At 36.3% G+C, this 12,500-nt stretch overlaps 2 protein-coding genes across 2 annotated transcripts in view; both read right to left on the reverse strand.

The window, feature by feature from the left end:
* Nucleotides 1-76: 76 nt before the first annotated feature.
* Nucleotides 77-720, reverse strand: LOC132699625 (UPF0587 protein CG4646). The gene is made up of 2 exons (XM_060666445.1): nucleotides 413-720; nucleotides 77-360 (listed from the first exon to the last, which is right to left on the reverse strand). Exons 1-2 carry the CDS (start codon nucleotides 660-662, stop codon nucleotides 125-127), a joined length of 486 nt encoding a protein of 161 aa, XP_060522428.1. The 5' UTR covers nucleotides 663-720; the 3' UTR covers nucleotides 77-124.
* A 683-nt stretch (nucleotides 721-1,403) lies between these two features.
* LOC132699643 (uncharacterized) overlaps nucleotides 1,404-12,500 on the reverse strand; it is a 46,217-nt gene continuing 35,120 nt past the window's right edge. Inside the window, exons 2-3 of the mRNA XM_060666479.1 lie at nucleotides 5,925-6,231; nucleotides 1,404-1,948 (exon numbers count right to left, since the gene is read on the reverse strand). Of these exons, the coding sequence (XP_060522462.1) occupies nucleotides 1,635-1,948; nucleotides 5,925-6,231 (621 nt within the window). The 3' untranslated portion in view covers nucleotides 1,404-1,634. The remainder of the gene's footprint in view (nucleotides 1,949-5,924; nucleotides 6,232-12,500) is intronic.

Consider the following 12,500-nt stretch of genomic DNA (forward strand, 5'->3'; position numbering starts at 1 on the left):
TTATTGATAAATATTTCTTTGTTTTGTTTCTCTGTGGTATCAAGGTTGGCCTAGATTGGAAACTAAAAACTGCAGTTCATTTTTCAAATTTATTTTAAAAATTTTTACAAAGGCGATAAAAAAATCATTTCACATTAGTAAATCTGAATTCCATATCACTAATTTCAACAGGTTGTTGGATCTTTTCATCATACTCGACCCATTCCTTCTCAGAGAGATCTATGTTATCGAAGACTCTGCTGCTTTCCTTGACTTTAACTATCCAACTTTCACCGGGGGTGAATTCAGTGGGCTCGATGCCTCTGCATTCAAAAACGACTATCGATTTGAACTTGCCTTGATCGTAGTCCCTGTAGGAAGCTAAAAAGCCAACAATATAGCCCTTTATAGATCACACGGGCTCACGCACTACCGTTGCTTCCCTTAACGATATCCAGACTATTTTCTCTCCCACACATTTTGCATTTTGCTATGTAATTGTTCTCCGATCTTCCAGTCTTACCGGGGAAGGTTTGGGACTCTACGATGTCGTGCCATTTATCAGAAACTTCGCCGCAGCCAGTGCACTTTAATTTTAACATAAACGCGTAGTCCGGATGGATTGTTTTTAATTCTTCTACGTTTTCTAGGGCCGCTTTAATCTGCAATGCGATTTTTCCCATACTCGAGCCTGAATAAAATACCCCTCATAACCACACTTTTTTGAACAATTTCGGACGACATCTGTTGTTTGCTTTCGGTACTCGAAGTCTAGTTTCCGTTAATTGTACAGTTTAGTTGGGCCCGGCCTCAAGAGGTGGTGAGATTGTCAAAAATATATCTCATTTTGGTTCCTGTTGGAAACTTCAATCTTTGTCATTGCTAATGAATCGCAAATTTTCGTCGTTCATTGGTGCTAGTTTTAGTTTTCTAGAAAATTGTAAAGATTAACTAACGAAGTAGTGTCGAGCTGTTTTTGGCACATACCAAAGACAATAAGAACCACACCATGCAAATTTGATTTCCGATGGGTCGATATTCAATTATTGCCGATATACTTGTCCAACCTTTTTTTATGTTTGCTCTGCCGCAAAAGAATCTAAAACGCCTCGACACGATGTTACCGGCCGTCATCTCTTTTAAAGGATGCAAATTAACTCGGCGGTTAAAAAAACAGCCTTGGAAGGTCGCCAGTTTTTTGACCGCCTCAAAACCGTACCGGTCGTCTTTTGTTACGCGAGCGCCATCGGCATCTCAATATCGTTCGGTAGCAATAACCTCTCCGCAAAGTGAATCATCAGATTCTTGCTGGCCATGTCCACGGATATTGTGATCCGATAATAACATGGCGTATGTGGCAAGAAATTATTTGGAATTTATATGTGGGGATACCATTAATAAAAGATGCATCTTTTTGATGACTTTTTATTTGTATAAATACATCGAATTTTCTCAAAATGCGGTACAAAACAAAATAAATATAATATATTAACTTCATAATTCGTGGACGCGGCTATATACAAATTTGGGTAGTACTTCTAGCCCGGTTTAAATTTTATTAAAAAGTATAGGTACTCATTAATGCGGCTTCAAGCTTTAAAAAACCCTCGCAATGCTATGACGTCATGAAATCACAGACCATCGAGCGTTTAACCTTACGGATACAGATTCTGCAAAACGTCGCCGTACAACGAATTATACGAATCCCGAAGCACAAAAATTTCATCGGGCCGACCATTGAAAGCGAATTGGCCGGGCAACCTGTGGATAGACGAATCGGGCTTGCCAACTGGTTTCCTCGCGGGTTTGGGTTTGAGCGTCGTGGCAGGATGCGGCGCCACCGTCGGTATTTCGATGCCCCCCGTCCATTGATAGATCGAATTTGGTTTGCCGTTGGACACGAAGCTGACGGGAACGTTGACGAAAGGCGACATCGGATTGGTCGGCGGCTGAGACACGTAACCCAAACCTATAGACACAAAAGCAACTAACTTTTTAGTCCGTCTCTGTAATCAACGACGCACAAGCAAACGGAGACATGCGATGTCGATAAATGACTACACCTACGAAATTACGGACATTATTGCACTGCAGAAAAAAAACTGTGGTTCTTGTGAAACCCAAAAGAAGAATTTAAACAGACGTTTGTGTCCATGAGAAGTAAAGTAAAGAAGTAATTTTAAATATTCAATGTGAATTTAATAATTATTATAATAATAAACGGCCTTTGTTTGATTTAGAAGGATATATCTTACCAAATATATAATTGCGAGGGCGGCATAGTTGCTCTAATGCAACCCCTAAAAGGAGTTAAATTGTGAATTTAAAACAGAAAGAGATATGAAAAAATAAATTAACACTATACATCTATACAATTTGATATTTACTAGTTTTATAATCGATCTCTAATATGATAAATGTATTGTTTGAAAGAAGTTATTGAGGTGATTAATCTCAGTTGGAGAGCGAGTTTGTACTAAGTTTGATAGCATTATACGTGAAACTGCGCTGGAATTGTGCCGAAGTATGTTTGGGAACGGTAAACAGCCCCCTATACTTTTAATGTAACTATAACTAGCTATAAAATCTGAAAACTTTTTCTAGCACTTTAGGCATAGTAGGGAGAATGGTGATAGGTCGGAATTGAGAAACATCTTGAGGTGGAGAGGTTTTAGAGACAGGAATAACGGGACCGTATTTCCAGGGTTTAGGGAATTTGTTAGTAGACAAGAACTTATTAATAATGTACGTAATATGCGGCAAAAGTTGGGGAATAATATATAATATCATTTTTCTATGAATCCCATCAGACCCCATGGCATCAGCTCTGGCATCACGGTATCATCTGGATTTAAAGAGTTGTTGTAGAACTGGTTAATGAAATCATTATTTAAGTCTGCTTGAGGGGTATTATTACAAAATTCACAATATTTGAGACATCTGTATTTAGTGAAGATCCGGAGTAGACATTAAAATATCTAAGTACACAATAGAAGTTTTTTGGATCCGTAAAAAAAATGTGTTGTAAAAAAGCCTTTTTCTCCGACTTAGCAGCCTTATTTACAAGATTACAAGGAATTGTATTCAATCCAGGATTGTTGGCCAGTGCTTTATGTTTCAACTCTATCACTTTATGTTTCAACTCTATCATTATCTTTAAGTTTCCCGTGAGCCAAGGAGCTGGCGGTTTTGTTATCTTCGCAATTTTTAGAGGAGCATGCAAGCTGAACATCTCCAGTAAGTTAGTATTAAAAAACTCCACCATTTTAACAACGTCAGTTTGAATATTTCATACCAATTAATATTGTTTAAAGCAAATAGAAAATGTTCATAGCAAAAATTAGAAAAATCCCTGTAGATTTTTCAAAAAAACTTCCAGAGGCTACTGTAATACTTTTTACAAAACTTCTGGATTCTTCCTGCGTCGGTTTTTGCTGAGTCAAGCTCTGAAGAAGCCAACAGGATGATTGGCGAAACCTCAGCAATTTCGACTCAGCAAAAACCGACGCAGGAGGAATACAGAAGTTTGGTAAAAAGTAAATCCCCGTAGGTTTTAAAATAAGATTTGGGTTTAGATTTAGGTATCTTCAATTTACAGTGTACCAAATGATGACCAGAGATGCGATCTTTTAAATACAATGAGAGTCAAGGTACTACGACTGATCCTGGTAGGCTCCCGTAATGTTCAAAAAGACCATACTTGCTCAAGCAATTGGAAAAAATAGCGCAACCATTATTACAAATCACTCCAAGAAGATCAACCACGTTATTTCAAGTGACTGCAGACAGTCATTCGGATTCAAGTGACGAGGTCTGTAAAGGGTTCCCAAACAAACCCGCAGACCAGCAATATTAATAGATATCCACATTTGTTCAAGCGCTACATTATTATAGACGATATTCACAAGAACTTTGTGTTTTAGATTCTTTCTAATGTAAAAAGCCACACCACCCCCTCTACCATTATGATCACGCCTTACCAATTTATAATTTTCAATATTTAATGGTATGGTCTGTTCATAGATATAAGAAAGAGACCAATTGTTTTTGAATGATTATTATCCAAGGGTGGTCATTAACATACAACGCAACAAGATTATTACCTAAAGTTTCGGAATTTAAATTCAGGTAAAATTGTGGTTCGTAATAGAAAATAATTTTATACCTACCTGTGTATAATATTTTTTAGTTTGGTATACTACTTAGTTTAAGTTTATTACTAACCATTTTTATTTCGAGTGTAATACAGCGTGTGATGAATCGTGTGCGAATTATGCAAAACATGTGCGAGTCTAGTGTATCTCAGGAGATGCTCCCGCCCAAATGTAGAAAACACTATTCTATTGAGACTAAGGAAGTTATAAACAATGTTTATTTGACTCTAATTGAGCGTGGTGCCAGCAAGCAAGCATCTTTAGAAGAAACGGCCACATTGACGAAAATTCCAATATCAACTGTATGGAAAATTGTGAATAATCTCATTTCAGCGAGGAAAAAAAGAAGCGATGCTGACATTTCCTCGAGTGTAGATGAAAGTGATCAAGATTTATACGAGGAACAAAGCGTGCCTACATTAGATATCTTAATTAGGAGGCTTGAAAAAGATGAAACTGGTGTTAAATGTGGCAGAAAAGTGTATTCAACACATGGGTTTTAGATTTAGAAAAGTTGATTGGAATCTTTTAGAATTCAGAAATGCCGACTGGAATATCTAGAAAAAATTAGGATTTACAAAGAACAACAAAGGCCAATTATTTATTTGGATGAAACCTGGTTCAAAACTTATGATACCCCGGAAAAGGGTTGGGATAACTCAACAAACGCGTAAACGTAAACGCGTGTAAAACAAACGCGCCATCAAAAATAGGTAAAAGAATAACTATGTTGCATGCTGGCTCTAAAGATGGTTGGATTCCAAATGGACTGTCTCTGTCTGCGAAAAATATTAAAGATTCTTCTCTGGATTACCGCTGATTTATTTGAAAGTTGGTTTAAAAACAAACTAATTCCAAACATTCCTCCTAATAAAGTCATTGTAATGGACAATGCAAGTTATCACAGCAGAGAGTTGACTAAAACCCATTCCTCATGTGACACAAAAGCAACAATAACCACATTTATTTTCACGAAGATTATACCAAAAAGCAATTAATTGAGGTTTCACAAAGTTTGAACCTACAAAACGAATACGTCTGCGATAAGTATGAAAAAAATCTTGGGCATACAGTTTTAAGGCTTCCACCTCACTGTATATTTAATTCCATTGAACATTTTTGGCACCAACTGAAATCTGCCATTCGTCGTAACAATGTTTTTGCCCGTGTTAACTCCAATGTCCTCAAACTTATAGAAACCGAAGTTTTTAACATCGCTCCACAAAGTTGGGCAAATTCTGTTAAACATATAAAAAAAGCAGAACAATCATATATTCATATTGCAAATAATATAGAACAACTAATAATTAGAACAGGCGATGATAGCGATAGTGATACTGACATATTATGTGAATAGTTTTAAATAATTTAAGTAGGTAGTAAAAATAATTTGTAATTTTATTTTACATTTAAACTAAAATACATACATAAATAAATAAATATTGTTTAGTATCTTTCCTAACAAAACCCCAAATAATTAAATTCTAAGCAAAGTACGGACCTGTTGGGACATATTTCATTCTTACAGCTTGCCCGGGTCTTTCCTTAATTCGTATCAGTTACTCACTTTCTTATATCTATGAACAGACTTAAATAGAAATATTTGAGCCAAGCCAAATGCCGCATTTTGGAATTTTAATTATTTTAATTTTAATAATGGAACGTTAATTAGTAAAGCCTGCTTTTTATATTCAAATAAAATGGTTCTTTCGAATCTTTCGCGTCATATTGCTGACAGCACTGAGCATTTGCATTTTCGTTCTTGTGGTCGTTACAATACGTGGCAATTACCTGGGACAAACATGTAGGGTTGGGGCGGTAGTCTGATGTAATATATCGGCGAGTTGTATTCCGGCCTGAATCGCTTCCTCGCCGGTATCGTCCTGCCAATGTCGTTTTCTTCTATCGCCAACGAAACGTAGTCGTCGCTATCTATGGCGTATCCGTCGTAGTCCGCTTCGGGCTGGGCGTAGTCGAAAAACGGCAAATTTTTCGCCTGACGCTGCTCGTTTTGGGGCTGAAACGTCGGGGCGCACGATACGAATGCCACGTACGCGGGCAGTATCATCAGTAGGGTCGCTTCCGCGTAAAATTTCATCTGAAAGGAAAAACATGCCGCTACGGTACGCCGAGTACTATTTACACGGCACTAATCGTCATGTATTGATCGACGTTGACATCTGTGTGGACGTTAAACTTAATCGGTGCGTGTTTAACGGATGTTTAATGCGATATTTATGAAAATGTCGCGCAATTGCCTCGGATTATCTCGGCCGTTAGTTTACGCGATGTTTAATCGTCGCGAGGATCTGCGTCGGCAGCCGTTACGTCAAAACGTCGCTCGAGCACGTAGACCGTGTAGCATAGTATATGAGGGTCCGGATCGTGTTTGGACTGTCGTCGGTAACTTGAACGCGAAATGGTGCGTAACCGTCGCGTAGCGAACAAATCCGCATAGATTTATAGGAAGCCGTGGTTACTTTCGACATCAAGGATGTGTTTTGTATTTTTCAACGTTTCGACAATAAATAATCTGCAAATTTTCGATTTGGTTAGTCAATCGATTCGATTTAATGTAATTTTCTATTCTAGTAACGAATGTAATTCGATTGAATTAGAACATATATTATTTATAAAAAAAAGCACGGTATTTTCGAAATGGCCGTCATAAAGTATACTTCGACCAGAATTATAGTGCTTTTACAACCGACCCTGTGATTAACTTTGCCTACTGTTTGTTACTCCAAATCCGCAGCCCCTTATAGAACACCCTTCCGGGCAGCCCCTGACGCGTAACAATTCCAGGATCGTCCTACACTAACAAGCGGGTTATAAGTATAAGTGTAGTTATAAGTATAAGTTCTTGAAACATGTACATAAAAAAATTGCTCTCCTACTGCTCCCACTTCTCCTTCTGAATTTCTTATAAAATTGTAAACATTCAAAACAATTTGTTTAGCATCCGAAGACAAAGGGATTCGTTTTTTTATTTGCTGAGGTAGTTCGTCTTCTAAATTGCCATTAGGTTTGACCATCATCCCCACTTCGTCTTTAAATTCTGCGTTGTTTTCCATGCCTTCTTCCAACATCTGCTTCATTCCACGGTCTCCACATTTTAAAATGTTAAAAAACAAGAAGATTCTAATTCTCTGCCGGCACACAAGACAAAAATGATTATTTTCAAACTTACCTGTAAGATAAATAGAGTACAAGTACTTACTCTTACCCTTTGAACTATCCAGGGAAAACAGCCTCGCAGGGTCAAAGTGCGAGAATCAGGTACATAAATACGTACTTTACCTCCGTAATATAAGTAACTATGAAAATATGACCATTTTTTGTTCTAATTTAATTGTGTTAAATGGATTTTCATCAAGTAAAAGCCTCCTCGATTCAGGTATGGTACAATTTCCTATCAAAATCCAAAAATATCTCCTTTGGGCAGAGAATACTAAATTATTATGATTTCTGTGATTATGCGTCCCATAAATTAATTTCTAGAAGAAGATTATAAACATTTGGCTGTAAATGAACCATAAATAATAGTAAAATTTTCTTCGTAGAAATCAAAAAGGTCTTGCTGAACTCTTGTATAATGTGTAAGCATTCTCAACCTTCTCAAGATACTCTCGCAGACGAGTCAACGCCTACGCGTTGCAAGAATACTTAGTCCTAGCTTCGATGTATACAGCGATTCTCGGATGCTAAAACGTTCAAATTTATATTAAGCCATTTGAAAGTAAAATAAATGGTATTATTTCCATTTCCATTTGATCCACTAAAATAAAGTAAAGCAAAAATGACAATAAATTGAGTAAAAAAGAATAGAGATATAAAAGAAAAAGTTGGGAATCGCATTAAATACGTCAGTTACGTCTAAAAAAGATTCGGATTATTTTAATGTTTTTTAATGTATTTTAATGTTTTTCCTAGCACAAAATATAAAATTACAAGGTTGGGTAGGTCGACAAAAACATGATACAGTACTACAAAATTCATTTTATCTTTAAAGACCACGGAAAAGGATGTACTAAGAACAGTTAATGGCGTAAAAAATAATAAAGCTCCTGGAGACTCGCTTCTGTCTCTTCTTACATACTTAATGAAGAAATCGTTTTCTGAAGGAGTGTTTCCGACAATTCTTAAGGAAGGTATTATATATTAATTTTACTGGTTTCAAGTTTTACGAAAACATTTGAAAGAATATTAAACCAAGAGATGGTAGATTACTTGGAAAAGTATAACATTATCTCGAAAAATCAGTATGGTTTCAGAGAGAAAAGGTCGACATAGGATGCATTAGCTGAATTAGACGCTAGCATAACCAAGTGTATAGACAAAAAAGCTCCATCACTGTGTATATTTCTTGATCTGGCTAAAGCATTCGTCACAGTCGACGATGAACACAACTTTTGGCTGCACAGTAGTGGCTTTAGAGGCATTCCATACCAGTTATTACGAAGTTACTTAAATAATCGAAAACAAGGAACCATACTTGGCCCTATCCTCTTTAACATCTGAATTAACGGGCTTTTCAAGTTTCAACATCAAAGGATTAGGTTATGAGGTTTGCTGATATCACCGCAGTTAGACTGTAAATTGTGAAAAAACATTTTTCTTAGCCTTTACATCATATGTTGAGGTTTACCATCAATCAAAAAACTTTCCAAATAAAATTCAAACAACATATCAAGTATCTAGGTATATATCTGGATAGATGTTGAGATCGCATGTGTTGTGAAGAAGATTAGGTCACTTTTAACAAGATTGAACTTTTTATCTTCGATCTTAAACGAGACTCAATTAAAACTGCCCTATAACGCACTTGTTGAAACCCATATTTGATATAGTATAACAACCTGGGGAGATGCATATCAATTAGAAAAAATTCAAAAATTGATCTTAAAAAAAAATTACAAGAATTATGTGATTTGGCAAAAGTTCTCGATCCGCGTCAAATATTCAGCCACAATCTGTTAATACGTCAACACAAATATAAACACACCCTTGAAAAAATCGACCATGACTACAATACAAGCAACAAACTCAAATATAAATTGCTACTTCTTGAGAAGACTATAAACATCGAGGTGCCGTACATACCTCCCGCCAAAATTGTATAACCGTATATTGTATACTAAAAAATTAAATTACTTTTTACAAAACTTCTGGATTCCTCCTGCGTCGGTTTTTGCTGAGTCGAAATTGCTGACGTTTCGCCAATCATCCTGCTGGCTTCTTCAGAGATTGACTGAAACTGGCTCGTATTTTACTCCGTACCTGCTTATATATTGTTTGAGGGGGGCGGAGCTAAATGGTGACAGATAAGGACCTGAGACGCGGTTAAGATTGTTAGGTTGTTTATAGATTTCTATAGACTCTCGGATTTTTCGTTGGTAGAAGAACTGATTACATGCAAGAATTTTAGTTTTATCGAATAAAATTTTATGTCCGGTTTCATGAGTGTGTTCGGCAACAGCTGATGAGTTTATTTGGCTTAGTCGTACGGCTCTTTCGTGTTCTTTGAGCCTAGTTGATATTTTTCGTCCGATCTCTCCAATGTATTCTTTGCCGCATATGCATGGAATGCTTGTAAACTCCTGGAATCTCAAATGGAATTTTGTCTTTGACGGACTGAAGATGTTGAGGGATTTTTGGACGAGTGGTAAATCTGGTTCACACGTTATCCTTCTTTAGAAGTTTTGATATGTGGTCAATGATGTTTTGAATGTAAGGAAAGACCACAGTGGCAAGTGTAGCATTGCTTTCGGTCGCATTGCTATTGGAAGGTTGTGGTGAAGAGTATTTTCTGATGGAACGCTTAATATCTTTAATGTGGAAATTATTACAGAGAAGAGCAGAGGTAAGGTGTTTTAATTCCGTTTTCAGTGACTCGGGCTGAGATAGTTTTACGTCTCTGTAAACAACATAGTTTATAACCGATAATTTTTGGGCCGGATGGTGATGTGACCATGCATTAAGGTATCGGTCAGTGTGCGTAGGTTTTCTGTAAACACAATAACCCAATGTTAGGTCTGATTTTCTATTGATAAGAATATCTAAGAATGGAAGATTATTATTAGTTTCCAACTCAATGGTAAAACGTATGTTAGGGTGTATAGAGTTTAAATGTCTCAGAAAATCTACTAGGGTTTCTTGACCATGAGGCCAAATAAAAAAAGTATCATCGACTTCCATATTTTTGGTTTTAGATGAAAGGTGTCGAGAGCTTTCTTCTCAAAGGCTTCATTTGGCCTCATGGTCAAAAAACCCTAGCAGACATTTCAGTCGAGCTCTGAAGAAACCAACAGGATGATTGGCGAAACGTCAGCAATTTCGACTCAGCAAAAACCGACGCATGACGAATCCAGAAGTTTTGTAAAAAGTATTACAGTAGCCTGTGGAACTTTCTTTGAAAAAAAGAATCAAATTCTTTAAATTCATTTTTAAAAAAAGTAAACTTTGGATAACTGAAAAACCACGTAAACTTATGCACGATTTCGTAGATTCTCGAAATATCTATTTATTAGTCAGTTTATAGAAAAATGAATAAAATAATAGGTCTAAAACTGGAATTAATTTATTCTTTAAATAGATTTTTTCTAAATAATTCCATTAACTGATGATTTTATTTTGTTGGCTCAGATATTATTTTTTTTTTATCTACTGGAACTTAAGACAGCATTTGTTAGTTAAGCAATAATTTTAGTCCTATCGTTGATTGTTCGTGGTGCCATAGACAATTTATTGTGTTACAAGTTCTTTAGTGGGTTTGTATTGTATTATCTTTGCCGTGTTATCAAAAAGCAAAATAGCTGTATAGTATTTAATGTTTTTATAAATATATTATTATTGTTAATATTTTAATAACATGTATTTTTAAAAAATGACGTTAATATTGACATGATTCACTAGAGACAAAATGCCGACTATAACCACTTGGCGTCTTTGCCGATAGATGGCGCCAAGGAAGGACGCGAAGCGGATGCTTTCCCGGAACCCGAGGGTCCTTTTGACTGTGTTTTGTAGCGTTGTGCTAAGCATTGACGGGACCTGTTTTTTAACGACTGCGACTTAGCGGTTCTTGCCAAAAATACCGGTATAACGTCGGGAAACATACAGTTTACCATGTAGGACTCGTAGTAGCATAACGGGCCAAAATATTAGCAATTTAAATGAATCGCGAAATGTTTTGGCAAAAAGTCACAGATAACTTTAAAGTTGCTCAAATTTTGCGATTGTTTTGCCGTTTTTCTATTTGGAAATTTTTTAAATTGAAGCTATTATTTGTAATTTTTTCATTTGTTTCGCGCTTGGCATTGAAACTTATTTCTCGTCATTGGTAAGTCCTAGGGGACCGAAATTGGTACGTCGAAAAAAAACTTTTTTTTTCTGTTCTTCGTTCTCCGTTTCTATATAGACCTGGCATTAATTGGCTATATTTATTGAACGGTTTGCAGCACAACCTTCAAATTTGGCTCCTTTTAAGCCGTCCACGAGGTACACAACCTAATAAAAAATGGGTTTGATCAAACCAAGGCGTCCATCTTTTTTTTTTCGATTTTCATCTGTTTTTTGGACTTCGCTATGAAACACGATAAGCGTCCGAAATTTGAAGCCATCCACTTGAAATTTGACAGATATATAGGGCTTAGCTCGGTAACGAAGCCTATTGAAACCGGGGGGGTGGGGGGTCGGAAATTATTTTTAAAAACTTAAAAACCGCACTTGCCGGGCACCGAGAAAAAAATCATTTCTCCAAGATGGTATATGCGATCCAAAAAATTCTTTAACCAAACGACGCGCAAGATCCGGGCCAAAAACCTATATTCTTCATGATTTTTTAAAAATGTACAGGGTGCGTCGGTAATTTGCGAAAAACTGAAAATTGAGCTCCCTTTATATTGATTCCGTTGTCAGTTTCTTTCATATTTCTATATAGCCCGTATAGACAGCTAAAACTTTTGTATTTAAGGTTTTCACCTATTGTACAGGGTGTTCGGAATATTCTGCGCTATATTCTAAAACGTCATAGGTGTCTCAAATACGTAGTCATCGACTTCAAATTTGGTAAGGGAGTAAAAGTCCGTACGCACATCTAAACAGTATAAATTGAGCGTAGTGAAATGTCACCAAATATTTTTTAAAAATATTTGAAAAATTTTCTTTGATTATTTTGTATTCCAGAAAAACACGATTTTCTGAAAAACTATTCAGCTGATCGGCAAAATTTTGGAGCCGTAAAATGTGGGAGATCCGGGGCTATGACTTTTATAATAGGCATTTTTTGATTATATACAGGGTTTTTCAATTATGGACAAAAATCCAAAAGACTGTGAAAGTTCTACTTTTTCGGAAAAAATTATT

The sequence above is a fragment of the Cylas formicarius genome, unplaced genomic scaffold (assembly GCF_029955315.1).
Source record: "Cylas formicarius isolate icCylForm1 unplaced genomic scaffold, icCylForm1.1 PGA_scaffold_3__17_contigs__length_32017465, whole genome shotgun sequence".
In the NCBI taxonomy this organism is placed as follows: domain Eukaryota; kingdom Metazoa; phylum Arthropoda; class Insecta; order Coleoptera; family Brentidae; genus Cylas; species Cylas formicarius.